General features: G+C 40.9%; 1 protein-coding gene across 1 annotated transcript in view; it reads left to right on the top strand.

Annotated features, from left to right (window-relative positions):
* rnd2 (Rho family GTPase 2) overlaps positions 1–11,249 on the top strand; it is a 31,374-nt gene extending 20,125 nt beyond the window's left edge. Inside the window, exons 3-5 of the mRNA XM_063472277.1 lie at positions 4,440–4,549; positions 7,778–7,912; positions 10,090–11,249. Coding sequence (XP_063328347.1) covers positions 4,440–4,549; positions 7,778–7,912; positions 10,090–10,359 — 515 coding nt within the window. The 3' untranslated portion in view covers positions 10,360–11,249. The remainder of the gene's footprint in view (positions 1–4,439; positions 4,550–7,777; positions 7,913–10,089) is intronic.
* The last annotated feature ends 10,427 nt before the right edge of the window (positions 11,250–21,676 follow it).

The following is a 21,676-nucleotide window of genomic DNA, read 5'->3' as shown; positions in this document are numbered from 1 at the left end:
AGGTGTCTTGGCAGCAGTCTGTTTATTTCTGTTTGAACTGAACCTTAATTGAGAAGAAGTCACAACACAGCTTGGAGCTTCAGTGTTTGAAAGTCTTCTCAACCTCTTAAAGGTTGGAGCACCAACTCTCTTTTTAGTCACCTCTAATCAGCAATGCACTGGAGTGCCTTCAGTCTCCTGCTCTCTTCTTTCTTTCTTCCTTTCTAAGGCCTCGCAATGAAGCCATTTGCATCCCCCAGGTTGCTAAGATACTCTGCCACCACGACTTAAAATGTTTTCCCTTCACACTGAAGGTGGATTTCAAGAGGAAAACAGCTGAAGGAGAAGAAAAAAGACCCCGTTTTCGCTAATTTGGTGATTTGGTGACATTTGGGAGGGTGTTCGTCACCCTGCCTTTGGGTGTTTTTCAGGATTTCTATATGGCCTAATGAGGCTCTTAGGTGCTGTTGACTCCCTGCCATATGTGCATGAACACATCAGAGAGCTTAGAGGCAAAGACTACCCCCCCCCCCCCCCCCCCACACACACACACACACACACACTCATAATGGTTGGCCTTTTAGCTGCGCCTGAAATAAGCATGCAACAAAAACAGAAAGAAAGAGATCATTCCTGCTGTGATATTACAGATTAATGTATTGAAAAATATAAGGTTTTTTGAAGTGTTGGATTCCCAAAGAATCTGCCCTGTTACATGTTCTGTTTGTGTGTTATTGTGATTTTATTTTCTTCTCAGCTCTATCAGAAAATGAGTTTTTCACAGAAGAGCTATTGCATGAGCAGACAGAGAGCTGTCATGTCTCAGATAGATTGTCCCTACAGGAGAGTCGATGTGTCAAGGGACAGGAGGCATAAATGAAGTCATACCGCAAACCCTCAGGTCTTATTACTGTACATTAGCGCTCCACTAAGTTCCTGTCCGCCTCAGCATCCTCTGGGACGTTTCTGGCCTTTGATGAAGCTCAAGTGACGGCCGACAAGGACTGCTTTCCTCCTACCTCTGTCATTATGTTTAGGTGCAACCTCTTGTGTGGTTCTGCAGTGTGGCTTTGCACTAATTAGTCCTGTGAATATAAAGGCAGAAATCTACTTTCCACTGTGAGAGATCTCCTGTGCTAAATTAGGCTAATGCTAATGCTCAAGGAGGTTTTGTGAGGGGTGTTTTATGCCTGTCCTTGGCACGGCGTGGCAGGGCCCCGCTCCTTGCCAGGCGTGATGATTTTTAGTGGTTCCTGCCAGGCTACGCTCCCCTCCCACACTCTTCTGGCCCATCCATCTCATGCTGCCTATGTCTGAAATTCAATTGACCTTTTGTTCCACCTCACAGTGAATGGGCACAGGCCAACTTCACCAATAGCCAACCCAGCCAGAGCTCTCATACCTCTTTATTTGATCTGTCCTGCCGAGTCCAGTGCTTTCATTACCTACCCAAACACCCACTCCAACCCTACCCTCAGTGACATCCTCTTTTATCTCTGGTCATGTCTTTTTGTTGGAGAAATGGCAGGAGAAAATGCTTTCTCCCCATTCTTCTTCTATTTTTTTTCCCCGTGCTCTTGATTGTTATGTTGATTGGTTTTTATTTGTGCCTGCTCGGCTTCTTTTAAACACAGCACTTTTCTCTGCTCCCTTTAGAGGACTTTTTTTCCCCCGACTTTGCAAAAGTGCTGAGGTAGCTTTCCTGTCGTTCAGGGCAGAGGAGCTCTGAATTGCTGTGCTGTGACAAGCCCTGCCGTGACCATGACCTGTCAATCATTTTGATCTTTGGGACTGACAAATTGATCCCAATGGCCTCATTTCAGCTTCTAATTACATGTTGAGTCAAACTAGCACTGTTGTCTGAACTTTGCTTCATCTGACATCTTTTTCTCTTCATCTTGATTTTGCTTTAATCCCCTGGTTGCTACTCTCTCTCTCTGTTGCAAAAAACCGCTACACGCCCTAGCTCCGGCATCAAACTCATTAAATCTTTTTTGTCCCTACTCCACCCCCACAGGGGTGTCTCACTTCTTCTTCATCTCTAACCTTAGTACAGGTCTGCTGCACTGCGATACATACTAAAGACTGACTTCAGCAGCTACAGCACCTCATGTGTGACCGCTACCCATCACAGCTTGCTGTCTTACAAAGTGAGCTTTGCTGAGTGTCAGACTTGGCATCCTTTTCTGGGGATGTGGTTGTGTGTGCTTGTGTTAGTCCTGCTCTCTCAGCAATACAGAACTGTAGCAATATTGTGTTAATAAGATGAAGAGGAGACTATGAATTCCTGATAATGCCCTGCAAGGTGTAGGCTAAAATTACTTTTTCTTTCCTGTATATTGCACTGAAATTACAACATAAATATTTTAAAGTTAGCAAAGGAAGGTTGTCAAATGTATTTTGCCCAGCATCCTTAAGGATTTTGCAAAGTTCAATTGTTGTGGAATTGCTGCTTGAGAGCATTCCTAATTTAAATTTAATGTATTATTTGTGTCTTCTGTTCTATGTCCAGGTGCATGAGGATGTGCAAAGCTGATCAAACATGCCATTAGCTCAAAAGTGCAGTGCTGCAGCTAAACTTGGTTTCTATGCATCAAATTTAAAAAACAAAACAAAACACGTGTATTACTGGTTATTTAAGCTGTTGTAGTCTACTTGTGGTTACAATCCACTTGAAAGCTCACTTGCAAGCCACCTCTATTTGTCTGTGCTGGGTTCCTACTGTTCCTCCTCCCACCTCCAACTATTCAGAAGGGCAGGGAGGTCCTAAACAGGGCCATATAAGAACTACAAATTACTGTAAATGGAAACAATAATCTTATTTTGACAAGCATCATTCATGTGTTAAAGAGTCAGCCAGCAGATAAATGGTTGTGTGCATGTGGTGAGCAAGATTTTATAAAAATTAATTGAATGCCATTTTGAAACGCACTATCTAGTCATCACACTGTGAGAATGTGGTAATATGTATTATTGCCAGCTGCAGGGGGTAGTAATTTGTATAAACAATGATATCAAAGTCAGTAGTGTTAAACCGAGAGAAATCTGAAGCCACTGTAAACAAAGCATACTCGTTTTTTCTCTGTTTTAATTGATATTTCAGGTAATTTTTTTTTAAGCGTTTGATGTTAATATGGATTTTTAGTGACAAGTAAATGTAAACAAAACCATTCCAGTTTGTGAGGATGTGACAGGCAGCCTGTGGCATTGTTCTCAAAGAGCAATGAGCAGGTCACTACAGGACAGCAAGCTGAATGATGGGGTTGCGGGCCGCGTGCAGCTATTGTCACATACTCATTCCATCATTAACAAAGAGAACATAGTGATGCGGGGTGTAGTCTGGTGTTCTGCTTTTGTGCAGAACACCAGACTAAAGCATGCAGCTCTAACAGTCTGTTTATTGTGTGGCAGGTCAGGTCTGGTATGAAGCACGGACACACCAAGCAAACATAAACTTTGGTTTTGTATAAATATTAAAAATAATCAGCTTGTATGAACCTAAATCATATGTTTAATCTTCCAAAGCGTTTAATATTTATTTACGGTGTAATGTGATTTGCTAATTTTGGCAGATTTGATGCACAATGTGACAAACCTTTGAGTTATGGAGGCTTGAAATTTATGCAGAACATAAGGTCTACAGCAGCTTCTGAAGGTAGGAGGGAGGGTGCCCGTGGCCGCAGCCACACATCCACGAGAGCCCAGATATTTTTACAAGCCTCCTAATGAGAGCTGCAAGAGAGCAGGAACTGTGGAAGTGAGCAACTTGTGGAAGTACAGAGGCGCCACTCTGCCTTCAAATTTGATCAAGGTACAAAATTGAAAAGCAAGAGTGGTGAGAAGCGTGTGAGCGCATGTGAATCTCATAGAGTCTAAAAGAAAATGGAAGATTTTAAATCAAGGACCATTTGCAAGTGAGACAGAAAGAGGGATGAGATGAGAGAATTAAGGGGTTCAACCTTTAGTTTGGCCTTTGTGCTGGCATTCGCTGTCGTTTCAAGATGATTACGGATCGTATGTACCAGTCCTCCAATTCTCAAGCCACTATAATTCACCTTTGTGTGTATGCGTGTGTATGTGTGTGTGTGCTGCTATGACTAACTCCTCAACATTCCTCCTGAAGTACTGTGACAGAAGAGGCACAGCTGTGTGGAAGCCCAAGAGGAAAAGATGCACAAATATGTGCACATAACTGCTAAGATCAAGGTTCATTTACATCTGGAGAGTGTGTTCGAGCTGCAGCATGTCGATTTGTGTGCCACACTGCCTGCTTTAATGGGCTATTCATGTATTAATGACCTTTGGATCACTTTCCGGGGGTGTGCAGTATGTTTCTAATTGACAGAGTAGGCCATATGGTTGGGATGCAGAGTCTTGCAGGGTTAAATCAGGTTAAAAACAGTTAGGAATTTCCCCAAAGACACCATGACCTTACACCATATGTTATTGTGTGTTCACAGGTTCTTCTTATTATGATAATGTGAGGCCGTTGGCGTATCCTGATTCAGATGCAGTGCTTATCTGTTTTGACATCAGCCGTCCAGAGACTTTGGACAGTGTCATAAAGAAGGTCAGTATTTTTTACTCCCCCTCTCAATACTTTGGATCAGCATTTAATATCGCAGTGAAAGTGGAGAACCAACGAAAAACCAATTCAATTCACTTTTTCCTGATCAGCATCTTGTATCGACTTAGATTTCTGTGCCAGCAGCTTTTCACGGCTTAACAATGGAGCAAATCAGCACTGAGGTTAAAGCCTTGCTTTCCTTTATCTCATCAAAACGTCCATGGATACTTGACCCGTGTCCCTGCAAGCAATAGAAGGTCAATGCGAAGAATGAAATAAGAGGGCTTGCAGCCGGGTGGGTTCAAGAGGAATATCAGATACGCATATTAGACACACCAGACATATCAGAGAAGACATTTCAGAGAATGTTGAGGAGTGTTAGAAACAGACTTTCTGTGAACATTTAAAATGTAAAATCCGAGTTTTATGCTGAATACTTCACTTGTTGGTGTCTGTTAACATTTGCAAGGTGGCTAATGGCTGGGAACAGTGCAGTTGGGATGGGTGTAATAGCCGGGTGGCGTCATCAAATGTGGTTTTGGACGTGTTTTTACAGCCAGTGGCAGATTGTGTGCCCACATAGTATAGTGAAACACCCATGGTGTAATTATACCCAACTTAATGGGTCTGTTTGCATGCATGTGTATCATGGAAAGCAGACCTGTGCCTTTTAGTGGTGTCTCATCTTGAAGCCATGTGTGTGTGAGTTTGCCTTTGAACTGCACCCCTTGTGGGCTGAAGACAGTTCCCATGGCTGGTCTGTTGACGTGTTTAGTGGTCTGAAGGGAGCTGCTAAAATGCCCCTGCAGACTCTTGTAGATCTAACCCGGGACACCATTTCTTTAACCCACCAATATCTCTCCAGCCTCCGTGGAATCTGTCAACAGGGGAAGCAGCACTGCTCCTCAGCTTTAGCTTTTCCCATGCATCACTTGGCAGGGGGCTGCCATGACCCCTGCCCCCTAGTTGTCATCCCAGTAATCCCCGAAACTCAGGCGCACATGGAAAACCTGTTGCACAATCACCATCCTAAATTAGACTCTTGACCTCCAGGAGCTAGGGGGGGTCACCAATGTTTCTAGACGACAGCTGGGGGAGGAGAGAGGGTTAAACAATCAAAGGTTTTGATTGGATGTCATTGACAGAATGGGGATGTGCCTGAAAGGTCAGAGGTTGTTTTCAATACAAGGGATGAATGGACACCCTGACATTCTGCACATGGCATGCGTAATATTTCAGGGCTGTCATGTATTTGTGTTGCCAGGAGGAGACACTGTGTTGGTTCAGCTGAGTTTCAGAAGTGACATTTAATCTCAGGGTGATTTTAGAAGGAAGACTGCTCAACCTTTTCGGAACAGAACCTGAAATAGATTTTGTTGATGGAGACTGAGTAAGGAAAGTATAACACACCACACAGAAGTCCAAACTAAGCTGGCACGAGTGAAAAAGTCACAGTACGTGGCCCTATAGCTGTTGCAGTAAAATAGTGAACATTGCCTTGTATCATAAAAAAACAGGAAGTCTGTTTAATCTGATTAGAGGTAAAATAATTACCTGATTAATCCTGGATGGTTGACAGCACCAGTTAATCTGTGGCTTTTTTGCTGATCACTTCATCTTTGAGCCATTTTTCAAGCAAAACTGCCAAATATTTCTAGTTTTAGCTTCTTACTCATGATAATTTACAGATTTTATGCTAAGATTTTTCCATTCCCGTCCTTTTTGTTTTGTTTTATGAATTTTTTAACAGTCTGACAATTCATTAATTAAACAACTGAAAATGTAAAATGTACCCACAATGAATGTAACTTTAAATAAATCTCTACAGTTATCATCCCTTTCCATCACACTTAAGATTAATTAGTTGTCTGTTTTGTGCTAAAAATACCAATAATGAGCTGCTTTCATAAAATTTCACTAATCTGCCCTTTTAAAAAATAAAACAAAAAATGCAAAAAACCCAAACATACCCAATTTAAATTTGGCACATTGCACCGTTAAGGTCTTCTGTTTGTAGACCTCTGAAACACTTCCAGCACTGCTGCTGTTTTGCCCTTTTATGCATATGAGATTTTACCATGGAGCCCAAACTTGAGAGGAGATCAAACATCAAACTCAACTGACTTTCATGTGGAGGATATCCCCTGTTGATGAGATCTGCATATCTGCAGTGTCCAAGCCAAAAAGCAGTTCATAAAGGCCAGATGTACAAACTAAAAGAATGTGCATTGTTTTATTTTTCCTTTTTTAATTTTGAGATTTTCAGAATTGTGCACTGTAAATTAATTTCCCTGGGTCAGACTCTCAATGTTCTCAGGTGCCTTAAGAAGAGCATATGAAAAGTGGGGTTCGTCACTGTGTCATTGTGCACCAGCACACAGAACAGTGACAAGTTTTTTTTGGCCACACCAACACAATAATCGCTCATCCACACTGCTTGCCAGATTTGGCTTCCCGCAACTTTGTCCTCTACTGCAAAAAGAAATGAAAGCTGAAGAGTTGACATTTTGACACAGTGAGAGGATTCAGCGCACAAAAAGGGACTTAAAAGGAACAATCTGAAAATAGCAGCCATGCTGGATGTGGTGACGACAAATTCAAAGAAAGTAGGATCCTTGATGTTTACTGGCAGAATAGTTGAACTTTTTGATTCCACCTGGTACAATTACCAAGGGGATTGTCTTCAAAAATGTTTGTTTATCTCAAACAAAACTAAAAAAAAAAATCATATTCATCACACAGTGGTATCCAGCAGAAGCTTAACACCACCTCCGGCATTTGTGGTTGACAGATGACTGGAACAAAATATTTATTTTTGCTGACTGATGAATGGCTTTGTTGACAAAAAAATAAAGAGAACAGACATCAGTGGATGAATGGATTATTCAAGTTTAAAAAGTCTTTACTGAGTTACATTGAGTAATTTGCTGAGAACAAAATGACATAAGAAAAGTCACTGGAAACCAAAATCCCCAACCCTTTGAAGGCTGGACTTAAATTCCCACAAAAAAACACACCAAAGTTATGCATTTGTTTTTGCTGTGTTTGCTAAGCTGAACAAATGTCTTTTAGCAAGAGAGCATTAATCTCCCTCAAACTCAGGTATCCAGTGTCTGAGTAGCCAAAAGGTCATCACTGTACTTCAGCAAAGGCAGCTCAGCGCTCAGTGCTCATGTTTGACATAATCAAGAGTGCCTTTCAGTTTTTCTCTGTCGGCTCACGTTCCTGCAGTGGCAAGGAGAGACGCAAGAGTTTTGTCCAAATGCCAAAGTGGTGCTGGTGGGCTGTAAGCTGGACATGAGGACAGACGTCAACACCCTGAGGGAACTCTCCAAACAGCGCCTCATCCCTGTCACCCACGAGCAGGTGAGAGCTAGCAGATGATGGATATCAGAGGAGAATGGAGTGAGATAAATAATAAGATTGAGACTTGCAAGGTGCCCTGGGAAGACAGACAGATTTGAAAACAGATGTGGAAAAGAAATTAGAAAGCAATAAAGCGATAAAATGAGATTTTTCTGTGTTGTATCAGCAGTGGCATTACCTCTCTTTTGAGGTCCCACAGGAAAGGAGTGTGAGAAAAGGCTCACGCAACACAATAAAATACCACATGACTGCTATTAGAACAGCGTTAAACCCCTCGGGGACATGTTGCTGGGGTTGGCGTTTTGGCCAAAATTTGCTGACAGGGAATGTAATGTTGCTTATGGCAAGGGCTGCGGAAGAGGCACAAGTGGTTAGTCTAGTTTATGTCTAGGGAAATATTTTGTTCCCCCTGAAATGAAATATTCATGCAGATTTACAGATTTTCAAAATGCAGGATGAATAGAAAATGGACAGTGATAAATGAGTGAGTCCTTTTATCACATGCTGCCGTGACCTCTAAGCCAAGGGGATGGGGGAGAAGAGGGAGGGGATGATAAACTGCTCTGTAAATCTGTGAATTTTAATCAGCTTTCAGTGTGTTCAATTTGTGTGCTCTCCTGTGTTAGACATACAAAAAGTGGAGGGGCTTTTTTCACCACCATACAAAAGCCCTCAAAACAAAGGAGCCTTTTTCCCGCTACTGTCTAAGAGCTTACTGGAGGCTAAAAGCATGCTGTTTCTAAAAAAACTCAGCAACTGAAAAAAACAGACAGGTCATATAAATAAGTCACATAAACAAAAGAAGAGTGACAAACCACGGAGGTAATGTAAAATAGCTGGGGGCCATTTACTGGCTAGGACCATGGAAAACATTTGTCATGGTCCTTCTCAGTCTCTCTTTTGGTTTGAGACACCTACTGTTTGCCTCTCTAATATGCCCAGAAAATGTGTGTCACATGGCAGATGCCAAAGCTGTGCACAATAAACATTTCGGTGCTCTAATCTAATAGCCTGTGTTGCTATCCTGTTGCTGATCTTTAAATTGAATTCCAACAGAGCTGAGAAGTCGCCTTGCGAATGACCACTGGGTGAACTCCAGACATTTCCACACTAATCTGCCCGAGATTCGATCGAGCATTTCCACTTGTCACTACAATCTACCTCTTTCCCCTCCCACCGCCACCCTGGAATCTAAATCTGCTGTTTCACCTAATGAGGCCTTCATCGCTTCTTATACACGCCTCAGTGCAGCTGTGATGAAAATCAAACCACTTCCACTTGAGATGAAAAGCTTTCTCTGTGCTGGAGAATATGCAGTTGTAGGGGTCATGGGAAATGCAGTTCTGTCTCATCTGTTAGATCCTTGGCATGTGCTGATCCTGTGTGAAAACAGCTTTAAACTCTGATCATTAAACAACAGATGAGGATATGTAGTACTGTAGTGAAGACAGGGGCTTAGGGGTTTTCAAATTAAATTTGTGTCTGATTTGATCACGAGCAAACAATTTACAATTTCAAATAACTCAGTTATTGTAACTTTACTCAGGGGTAAGCTCTGGTACCTAGTGTGAATGTCTTCCCTGTAAATAGCCACATAGACCATATCAAAACTGGCCCAGCGGATTCCCATCCTTTTGTTTTACTGCAGACTGAGGAGTCAGCATCTACATTATTCATGCTTCAGTTGGAGGAAATTCATTTATCTACAGACATGTTCAGATCGCTGGCTTTCAGTCATCAGTTTAGATCAACATCTATATCTCAGAATTGCTGCCTCTTTTTTTGGGGGACATTTAGTTTTCTGCTGTTGAGCTATAGTGTCTGCTTATGCCAAGAAACAATGAAGGATGGAGTGCATATGGGGATATTTAATTGTCTTTTTGAAACACTGAAAAATGACATGAAGGAAACTTATGTCTAACACGACCTCTTAAAGCCTGAGGAAACTAATGAAAAGCCACTGTTGAGAGATATTCAGGATTTCACATACAAAAACAAGAAGAATGCACAAGTACTCGAAATCACTGAAGAGAGGACAACAAATGTTAAGAGGATTTACACCATATGATCTCTGATTGTTAAAACGATGCATGTTTTCCCTGTCTTCTTCTTCTTGTACTTTCACATTTAGCTTTGCTTCCTTTTTCATTTCTTCTTTGCCTGTCTCCATGGTCCAGGGAAGCACGATAGCTCGTCAGATGGGAGCGGTGGCGTACGTAGAGTGCACCTCCAAGGTTTCTGAAAACAGTGTTCGGGATGTGTTCCACATCACCACCTTGGCGTCAGTGCGACGGCCGCACAAGCCGCAGCTAAAACGCAGCAGTTCCCGCAGAGGCCTGAAACGAGTCTCGCAACTGCCCCTTCCACCTCTGCCGGGTCGGACTGAGCAAATAGACCAGGCCCCGGCCATGAGGAAGGACCGGGCCAAGAGCTGTGTGCTCATGTAGAGACCTATCATTACAAATATATATATATATATGTATAAACACAGAAATATATATAAAAGAGAAAGTCTATTTATTATTTGATGCTTTTTTTTCTCGTATTTTCCTTTTTTGCACTGCAGAGGAGTGAGAAAAAAGAAACACTGCACTGTGGAAACAAATGCTTTGGATTTCTTTCCTTTTTGTTGCGTGTGTGCATACTTTATAAGCTGTTTACATATTTGTCTTGTTTTGAAATGATAGCAAATTGGACTAAGCCTCTGGACATGAGGAAGCTGTGATAGTGGAAGTGCTGTCTAGTCCCTGGAATTAAAGTGGAATTAATTTCCTGAAACGGCTCTAATAACAGGATGGCACGGCGGCGTATTGACGGAGAGTGTGCGAGTGCGCGGAACCATGTTGAAGCAGAATGTCTGGAGATGAAACAAAGGCAGTGTTGTCCAGCAGACATGCGGAGCCGTTGTTTAACTTTTCTGCCTGACACTGCTTCCTGTTGCCATGGATGGGAAAAACCTGTACGTACGGTAATGCTGAAAAGGAATTCTAGTGAGTGATGGCAAATTAAGAGCTTGAAATTAGGTTTTTTTTAAGACTGAGTGAAGTACCATGAAGGTGTGTGCGAGCATAACTACCACAAGTGCATTTTAGAAGCAAAGTATCTGATTTTATTTTGCTCATTTAACAGTATTTTCCTCATCAGCTACATTCATGCCAATTGGATTCACTGTAATGAATGCTATTGTTGCTACTTTAAATATGTTTCTTTGTGGAAGATAAGTGGTAAAATGTTAGGGCTATTTTGTTGTACTTTCACTAAACTCTAAAATAAAGCAAGAGCCTGCCTGTATTGGGGAAAATATCATTTTTGGCTGAAGTTTCTTTCCTGATCTTTGTTATTTAAATGCCATCGCAAATGTTAGACTGTATGCTCATCACAATGGAACAAATAAATCATTCAGAGTGCTGAATTTTTGCGTAGCTAAACACTTCCACGTGCTTTCCTCTTCCAGCCTTCAGAAATGACATTTGTAAGCTAACTGCCCATTTCTTGCGTTAATGCCGTCTCTGTGCTCTCATGTTGCCCTGCAAGATAAACAACATTGCAGCCAGGGGAGTGAGTCAGTCCTTCAAGGTGTTGTTCACACTATGCAGACCTCTCAGCTGGCACAAATAAAATTGAACTGCACTGCAGCAGCACCAGAGCACTGATGTGCTGTTGTTTAAATGACTGACTCAATACTGTTTCAGAAGCTTCAGGTGAGATGATGCGTGAGTTCTTCAATCAACAGAGAGCATCCAGCTGATGCTGGGACTCCAAATACTCTAAAGTTATTTTTTTCTATAGTTTTTCCCAATAAAATCTGCTGGTCAGTTCATTTCTGGCAGCAAGACTTGCAGTCTTGAGAAGTCATTGTATTATAACAATTCTTAGGTGGAGGTGAGAGTTGATAAGCCTGTCTATGGTAAGTCAAATCATTCAGGCAGCAAGTAAAAGCTTTGCCTTTATAACAGCTGCTGTATCCCTGTTAGACATTAAACAATTGACGAGATGAGCTCCACAGACGGAATGAATGGCAGAGAAGCTGTATTAGATAATAAGAGAAACCAAAATATTTTGAGTATTCAAAATGGAGCCAAGTTACACTATTAAAAGAATTTCCATAAAAATATTTTGAGTTGCTTGTGTGCTACTCCAGCAGCTTCGATACATATGGTTAGTAAGCTCAGGGCTAACCAAGTGGTAATGTCTTGCCAGGGGTCAGGCTATTAAAAAAATACATTTCAGCTACACACACACACACACACACACACACACACACACACACACACACACACACACACACACACACACACACACACACACACACAATACCTATTTTGAAATGAAACATTCCTCTTTGGTTAAATTGCCCTCAGATCATGATTTTTTTTTTTTCAAAAAAAGTAAAATTGAATGTACCATTACTGCAGTTTAGATGCACCAAATTCTGTAATTCCCGTATGTCAGTCAGTGACAGCTGGGCTCTGCCCCAGACTTTGCTGCTGGCTAAATTCATACCTTTCTACAGATCCTATTGGCAGATCCCATCACTGTTAGTTGCTTTAGATGACCCAGAGCTGCTGCTCCATCTGCAAAACACTTTTCAACCCATTTTAACCCAATATCTGTGCTGTGTCTGATATGGCATGTCTGTTGTTGTTGATGTCTGCTCAACTCTGTGTGGGGGGAGGGGGGTCCCAGAAAACAGCAGTATTACCAAATACTACCAATAACTGTAGATGAAAATGACACTCTTCTTTTGACTAAAGTGGTCCTTACTGAATTACTGCTGTTCTACATACTTTGGAGTTATTAGTATCTCTGTTGAGGCAAATTTGTGTTAAATGCGAAGATTTTAGTAAAGCCACTTTGATGCCCCACAAAGGTGCTTGCTTAGAACCGCCCACATTTCAAGCCCCCAAGAGAGTAAATATCTCATTCTTAAATATTAGAAAAATAGAGCAGAAAAAATAGAAGTGCGGCATTGTTGGATTGATACAAGAGTCACAGAATAGCTGCAGAAAGGTGTTGCCCAGGGCAGGAATTGAGCAACGGAAATAAGGCCAGCACACACAGTGGGGGCACAAGACCTGTTGTGCCCCTACAGTTCAGACTGACACTTAAGAGGATTAGTATTATGGTGCCGATGTGTATCTATTTGTGTGTGGGTGGGTGCGTGTGTTTAATGGGGGAGGGGTTGTGGGTATGGTGGAGGCACTGGGCAGAATCATCTCAGTTGCACTGGCCCACATTTCCCCATTAACCTGCATATCCATCAAAGAAAGGCAGCCATCCATACATTAATACAGACCTGTACATGTCATCTGGATGAAGGCAAATCAACTGCTGCTTTGTTTGTGAAATTAGACTGCCATTGCAGTTTATCTTGACAATCTACTCCCACTCACACTCAGGTTTATTACTGCAGGATGTCTAGCCTCAATTTCAGCAATCTGATCAGCCATTTGCCCTTTACCGCTGAGACGCCAGGAGGATTAGAAGTACCTTTGTGGGTTCATGCTCTGATTTTGCATTCTTGAGTTTCTCTTCTCTTTTCCGATATTCCAAGCAGCTCCGACGAGCACAGAGAATCCAGTCATCTTATCCTCAAATGGCCAGAACTGACGTCATTCGCCCAGGAAACACACAATTGTAGGTGTTCTTGGCTAATTACTACAATTTGCACTTTAGGTCCACAGAAATGTCAGCATGAGAAAGAGAGAGAGCGAGTGAGAGAGAAAGAAACAGAGTGATTGACAAATATGCACTGAGGAGGGATGATGGAGACCAAGGGAGACAGAGAGAGATGGTACTTGGCCTGCCTGCTGATAAAAGGCTACAGAGCAGAGGCACAAATTGCATACAGTCATGAGAGGATTTGTAATGAGAAGCAGTATGTGACCAAGCTGAACTCACACATAACCTGCACACACAAACACACACACGCTCATACACATATTCACACAAAACACACACACACACACAGAAAGCCAGCAGAGATAGTTGGCATTCCACATTCATGGCACGGGACTTGACCATCAGTGTACTGCATAAGCAAATGCCTTTAACAGCATATTAATCTGATGGCCTTTTCCTTGTTGCCTTATAATATTTTCAGCTTTATTGTTTCCTGTTTCCCAGCAGATAAACTCCTTAACGTAGAGGCAAACCTGGACCCCTCCCTAAGGTGGTTTCGCAGTGAAAACACAGACTGTGGAGATTAATTAGCCTACGGTTTAGTGCTTTCTGCACTAAAGTGCTGCTAATTAAAATGTGTGAGTGTGCGCTTTTATATAGTTTGTCTGTGTGTTTCGTGTGTGTATATGTCTTTATCTGTATTTGTCTGAATTTACATCTGGGACCAGACTGATATTACAGAGGAAAAAAAGTTTAATGCCTTTTAACATCAAAAGTAAAACAGGGACAGATTGCCTGATAGGAGTTATTGATATTTTGTGGGTAATGTTTTCCCATCACCGGTTCTCAGGTGGATGAGCACAAATTTCCCAGAGGGATTAGAGATTGTTTGTGTGACTGAGCTGTGCAAGAGGAGGTCTGATAAGATGAAAAAGATGGGAAGGTTTGGCAACGATATTCAGTATCCACTGCTTGAGTTTTTAAATTGGAGTCCACAGACTGAGAGACATCAAGGAGGGCATCAATGGAGAATAAACCAGCTTTTATCCATGACTATGAAAAACAAATTTGGAGAGTTTATCAAGAAATTCATGGTTGTGGCCAGCTGATGTGGGGTGTGTTCTTCTCAATAGGTGGACTAAAAAGTTAGACATATATCTCTGTAACTATTTGATAAATTGCCATGAAATTCTCAACAGAATCCTAGAGGAGGAATGCCAGGAGGTCAAAACTTTCGATTATCCTGTGAAATATCCCAACATCTACTTAGTGTTACTCCAATTGCATCCAAATGTCTTCAGTAATCTTTTGATTTTTCATTTTGCAACACCTTAAGGGTGACTTTTGTGTTATAGGTGAAATTTAAAAAAAAAATGTAATTAGTGCCCCTTAGAGCAAATTGTAGACCTTTGATACACCATTGAGTTAATTTATTTTTCGAACTGCAAAGCTAGTATTTCCATCAGTATTATTTTTACTCTTTCTTTTAATTTTTTTTAATTTTTTTTTATTTTTAATTGGCAAAGGCCACAGAAACAGACTAGAGGTTTCTGGCACAAATTCACCTAATTCCAGAGTGAAGAGCATAAAGCCTGAAGGGGTCAGAGCTCCAGCAGCAGTTTACAGAACAACTTTATTTTCGATAAAAACATTTCTCTTAGGGATTGCAATATCAGGACACAGATGCAAGACACAGAAGACAGACTTAATAAATAAAAAGCAAGCCATTTTATTAGGCTATTGCAGAAAACACAAAGTCCAAAAACAAGCCTAGTGAAATCCAAAGCAATCACTGAAGTACACAAAGTAAACACACTAGAAAGTACAACAGCTGAGTGACAAATATTAAAGGGAAGGCAGGGCTATTTATACACAAAGGGGTAACGGGAGGTTGGAAACAGAAGGGTATCGAGACACAGCTAAATTAAATCTATACAATGAGACTAGGAGGGAAATACAGCTAAATGCAATGGACAAGAAACAACTATTAAAGTAAAACAGGAAATAATCCAAAGATAACGCTGCAAAAAAGTCACATTAGAAAGCATCCATTCTTTTCTGCTTATCCAATACAGGTTAGCAGGGTGGAGGGTGGGGTATCAAACTAATAGATACTAACCAAGAATTCAAAACAGAATACCAGGCTCAGAACCAAGGACCATGACAATTTCTCCTTGCACAAATAAAAAAGTTGCTCTATATATTAAAGAATGGTTTGAGGTCTAACCTCTTCTCATTAGCCAAAGCTGCCATATCAACATGGTTAGTATAGCAAAAAATTATGAAAATGAATGAATGAAAATGATATAGGCTACATCTCTCATGGCAGCTGTGATGAATTAGTCTGTTAGAGAACCTTTTCCAGTACGTGTTAGAGAGGGTGGTCAGGATCAGTCGCGATGAATAACAGTTTGTTTAGTAACCATCACAGCTTCAGACATGATCACTCTGCAGCCAGTCACAGACCCAGCCTTCCAAATCAGCTTTATTTAGTTTGTTGGTATCACCAACTCCAATGGTGCTCCCTCAACAGACCACAGCAAAGTATACTGCACTCGCCACAACTGACCGATCTCCATCATTTTTCACCACACACTTTGCCAAACACACAACCACATGCACCTGCTCATTTGTATTAGTCTTCCTGTTCAACCTGTGGTTGATGTTGGCATGCAGTTGGCATGCAGTTATGGTTACTTACTTCACTATGTCAGCATCCCCTCCCAGTAAAAACACAGGTCATGCTGGCATCCATTTCAATCATTATCTTTCTGGTCTTGTTTATTTTCAGTAGCAGATGATTCCTCCAAGGCTACTCCATAATATCATCCCCTCGTTCTCTGTACTCCCCATCTATCCAACCATTGCAGAATAATCAGAGTAGGTGGCGTGACTGAGAATTGTACTGAGAGTCTGAGATGTACAAGGTGAACATGAATGGAGACAGCAGAGTCCCTTGTGGAGCTCCTGTACTGCACATCTCCAAATCAAACAGAGCATTGGCCCATCTCACATACTGTGGCCTGTCTGTCAGGTAGTCACTAGTGCATGAGATCTTGGATGTTTTACTGACATTTCCTGTAGTTTCTCTCTCAATAGCAGCAGGTGAATCATGTTAAATGCACTTGGGAACTCAAAGAAGGTGATCACCTCACTTCTCCCGCTGTAACTATCTAAATGTGACTGAGCTCTCTGGAGCATCGACTCTCAGATTTGACCTATATGGAAACTGCAGAGAGGCCAAGACAAAACATAAAAACATCTAGGTGGGCCAAGACTAGTCTCTCCATTACCTTCATCACACGATATGCTGGCAAGCACTAAATAGTCTTTGAGCACACACACCTTCAAATGTTCCAGACTCAGGATGTAAATGTTACTCAGGATGACAGACAGCTGGCTAGCACAGATACTACTGCAGTTTATCAGTTTTTGCCCGCGTGTAGTGCAACAATGCAGGTGAACAGTTTATTTAAATAGTCTCTCATCTGTTTGTGTCAGTTTGAGTGGGTCAATAAATCCCAACACTACCCCCCCCACCCCCACCCCACCCCACCCCCAGCCACTCCAGGTTGGAATTGTCATATTTGCTGCAGGGTGTTGCCCATTTACATAGTGACACATTAGGGAGATGCCCTTTAAGCTGTTCACTGTTTGGCCACCGAGCAGCTTGAGTGGAGCAGCTAGGGGTTTAGTGCATTAATAAAGGCCATGTCACTGTCAATCTCTAAGGATGGGGAGAGCAATATCTATTTAATTCTGTCAAATGGAGTAAGATCATTCACCTATCACTGCTACACTGCTTCAGTTTCACCTGACAAAGATCAATATCTTCTTATAATTGCTTTATTTTCATAGTTTAGTCAGCCAGCTCATGTAGAAAATATAATCAGAGCATAAAAGTAATTTTGGGGCTGATTAAAATCTATAGTGAGCATCAGCAGAGATGCTTATGGTGAGCAAAAGCAGAGAATACATAACAAGAAAACACATTACAAAAGCTTGCACATGTTTTTCTTAGGGCCTTAAGCTGTCACACCCTCTGACTCACATACTGCACAAGGGTGCGCAGAATGTTTACTATAGAAAGTGGACTATGTCCCACATGCGAGTCGCACAATGAATGGAATTTACTGTGAAGTGGATTTTAAAGTTCACAGCATTTTTATGTCTAGTAGTTATGAAAGGGAAAATGTTAAAGGCGCCAGATGTAAAAAGAAAAAAAAATGGGTGGGGGTTCTTGTTTTTAATTTCTGCGGCACATGGAGATGGTGATGTCTTCCTTCTTCAGATGTTGTGCAGCAGCACAGAAATGATCCAACAACCAACCTGCATGATTTTCTGTTGTAGGAGGTACAGGATTTCAGCCTCTAGTCTTCAGTGTCATCTACTGGGGTAGGGTCTGTTGTAAGCAATGTAAAAAGCAGCATAAGAGCATAAGATCTAATTGGCTGGGTCTCCTATTACTCCTGCTCGCCAATGGTGCCTGTAACCGTTTGAGGTACTCTTCAGCACAAAACATTTTCAGATGTAAGTGTATGATGACTGAATTAGATACGAGCATATGCTATTACATTATCATCATCAACAAATATATTTAAAAATCCAAGTAAACAACATCTGTGTAAACAACAATCAGTGCTAAAAAAAATTGGGACAAAATGTGAAAAAAATCGAAGTCCAGATTTAATTGAGCCCATATGTGAGGAAAATACAAATACTAAACACAAATAATTTGACTTGTCAACAAGAACACTCTTGCTCCAGTTTCTTCTCAACTTGTTATCCACAGACAGTGAAGCAATATAGCCAGAAAATAATGAAACCAGATTGAAATAAAAGACCAGTCATTATTTTCTCAAATGTTTTAAACTGTTAAACTTTAAGCTGTTGCTTAACAAACAGTTTTACATAATCCACCTTTAGTCTTATTGGCCTTCAATCTAATGCACTACAAAGCTGCTTAGTGGTTTATAGACACTGGTAGGGCTATTTTGTTTTTCTACTTCCACTGAGCAGGTAGATGAGTGGGATAAAATGAAAATGTCTGATCAATAGTGTTATCAGCTCACTATATTTCTGCCACAAAGCTTGTCAATAAATTATGTTGGAAAAAGAACAGCAATATTAAGGCATAACAGAAAGTTGGAAATAAAACTTCTGTCCTTGTTGTTGCCCTCTTCAGTAGTAAGTGCTAATTAATTTTGATATTTAATATGCAAGAAAGATGGCATAGCATTCAGCAGTCCTTATGATGATATTGTCTAAGTTTAAATTTTAATTTTATTATCTTCAAGGTTAAAATAGTCTTTCATATACAGCCACAAAAAAGAGAACCCCCCCCCCCCCCCCCAGAGAGAAACAGATATAATTAAAATAGATAAGGCAGCTGCTGAACCCCGCAGCACATAGTCACATAGCTAAATACAAGTGTTGTCAACCAATCAAATATAATCTTCAATGATGTAATGTTTAAACTAGGGATGAAGTGGTTGTGGCTTTTGTTGTGGAAGATGTGTGTGGTGAAATTATGCTGATGTTAACAAAAGTGCAGATGATGTGATTTAAAACCGATTTAACCGCATATCTTGTGATTTGAACACACACAGTTATTATTGCTGTTATTCCACCAACACTGATATGTAATAGAAATGTGAGCCACACATAGCAGATGTAACCATTCAGAGCACATTTCTGCAATTTAACAATGGAGAAAACATAACACACAGCATTTTAAAAAAATACTGATGGCGTTTGAGGGAATTTTTTACTGAAGTACAGAAAAACAACAATCACTTGCAAAATTTGGATTTAAACACTTCTGAAGTTATTCTTTTTTAAAAATCAATACTATACCTTTGTGGGCCCCATACACACATTCATGCAGACCTCACACATCAACCCTGAATCAACAAATCCAATCCTTGCAGACCTGGATTGGTGCGAATGCTGCCACTCATTGGTCGCTGAGCATTCGTGAAGTTCAAAAGGAGGCGCCCTTATCTGCCCCACCACGCTGCGTATCTCACAGGAAGAAGGTGAGGGAACTTACTTCAATGGAAATGCAATGTCCTCGGCCTGGTTGGTGTGAGGCCTTCTATCCTGTTTGGTCTGTAGAGTCTGTCACTGGGGGCTAACTCCTGTGTTAGCATTGTTCGCCAACTTAGCGGCAAGACAGCGGTGTGCTGGCCAGTCTGCACTAGCCCACCTTTGCCAATGTCCACTCTCTTGGCCATGGATACTGGATGGATTATAATCCCTTGTGAACGTCCCAGTTGATGCCATCTGTCCAGATGCTAATATAGACAAACAGAAAGCAAAAGAAAAAACATTAGTCCATAGAGATAATGAATTCATCTATAAGAAATAAAGTTGAGTTTTGTGTCCAGAGGGCTTCACGCTTCAATGTCTCTGCATATGAAAATAAGCTATCCCAGCGCTAGGAAAACTAGGCTGTGATTATTTATTGTCTCTGGAAAAAAGTGTCTCAATCACTCAGTAGGGGTGAGTATGGTGTAATAAAACCCTTGTCCACTCATGTATCACACAACAGAACTAATCTCAGGCCGAAATCCCTCCTCCTGCTCATATGAGCTTGCAGGCTTTCAGGCTGGTTTGGACAATTAAACACACATTAGAGAGTCAGTGAGGTGTTTTGTCACCTCTCACCGCGGTTGGATTTCTCTTCCTATACATGTGCCCTGCAGGTGTTTCAGACTATTTATCAGCAGCAGCAGCACAGAACAACAATGTTGATTGTAAATGATAGCTATTATGGGAACAGCAAACAGATTGAGAGACACACAACAATTATTCAAAGTGTGTTCTCTGACAACCTGACAGAAGGAATTTTAATATGATTGTGGCACAATGTGAATCTGACCCTGATCCCTGAATGAGTTTCCACAGAGACGCTGACGTCATGTAACTGTTCCGGTGGTGATGCTTCAGAATGCTAATGGGCTCACTGGTGGCCAATATATGTTGTCAGTTACCTGGCAGAGGTGAGTCACTCAGAACACAAACAAAAAGTCCAGCTTGTTGAAAGGAAACAGAAGAAGAAGAGGAAGGAGAAAAAAAAACAAGTGCGCGAGAGAGAAAATGTGGACATGCTTGGTTTATTGGTACGGAAAAAGTCACCGATCCATTCCTAATCAGACCTATGTAGCCCTAAGCACACACTCCAATATGACGCAAAGGCTAGAGTGTGTTTAGACGGCTGCCCACCTCCTCTCTCTTCATCCTGCTTTGTCTGCCTCTGCATTATAAAAGGTCACTTCTGTCTGGTCCACTACTCAGGACATTTTTTGCCATAATTGTCAGGACCAAAACTCCTCACGCTTAGAAAACACCCTTATTTTAAGCTGAGATGCATCAGTTTTCTCAGATGAGTTTTGGTAATTTGCTGTTTTCTGTGTGTTTGTGGATTTATATGTGTGTGTGTCTTTGTCTCTATGGATCTGTATGTAGTAAACACAAACATGCTTATTTAAAACATGTCTACAACTCAATTTCCACTGAAGACTCAACACTATAAGATTGTAAAATGTAATGAAATCTAAAATGTTACAGTTTCAAATAATTTAAACCGTATTCTTCATTTGACAAAATATTACATATTGAAAATTAAAAACTATAAAATTATTACTTTTTCAAAATATGCTTATCTGTGGCGACAGCAATATGTTTTAGAAAAGTTAAGACAAGAGAACAAAAGGCAGAAAGAATTTCTATAAAGCTAGAAAAAAAATCCCTACAGCAATTAAAATTGATTGATAACAGGTCAATAACCATGAGAGAGGCTTAATTTCTCAGAATTAAAGATAAGGAATGGTTCAACGTACTGTAAGAAACCGCATTGGGAAATTGTTAAAGAATGCCCTTTTCATTGTCAAACTGCAGAATGTAGGGATTTCATCATCTATGTTACATAATATCAGTAAAAGAACCCAGAGAAATCTTTATTCTATGTAAAGGACAAGGCTTTAACACCAATACTGTATTGAAATGGGGATGGTACTGTAGTGAGAATCACTGAATGGGCTCCGGAACACTTGTGAAAACCAATGTCAGTGACAACAGTTTGTTGCCGCAATCACAAATCCAATTTAAAACTCAGCACTCCAAAAGAAAAAAAAATAT

Source organism: Pelmatolapia mariae, linkage group LG4 (genome assembly GCF_036321145.2).
Source record: "Pelmatolapia mariae isolate MD_Pm_ZW linkage group LG4, Pm_UMD_F_2, whole genome shotgun sequence".
In the NCBI taxonomy this organism is placed as follows: domain Eukaryota; kingdom Metazoa; phylum Chordata; class Actinopteri; order Cichliformes; family Cichlidae; genus Pelmatolapia; species Pelmatolapia mariae.
The sequence above is the reverse complement of the archived record's forward strand: the minus strand, read 5'-3'. Positions and strand labels throughout refer to the sequence as shown.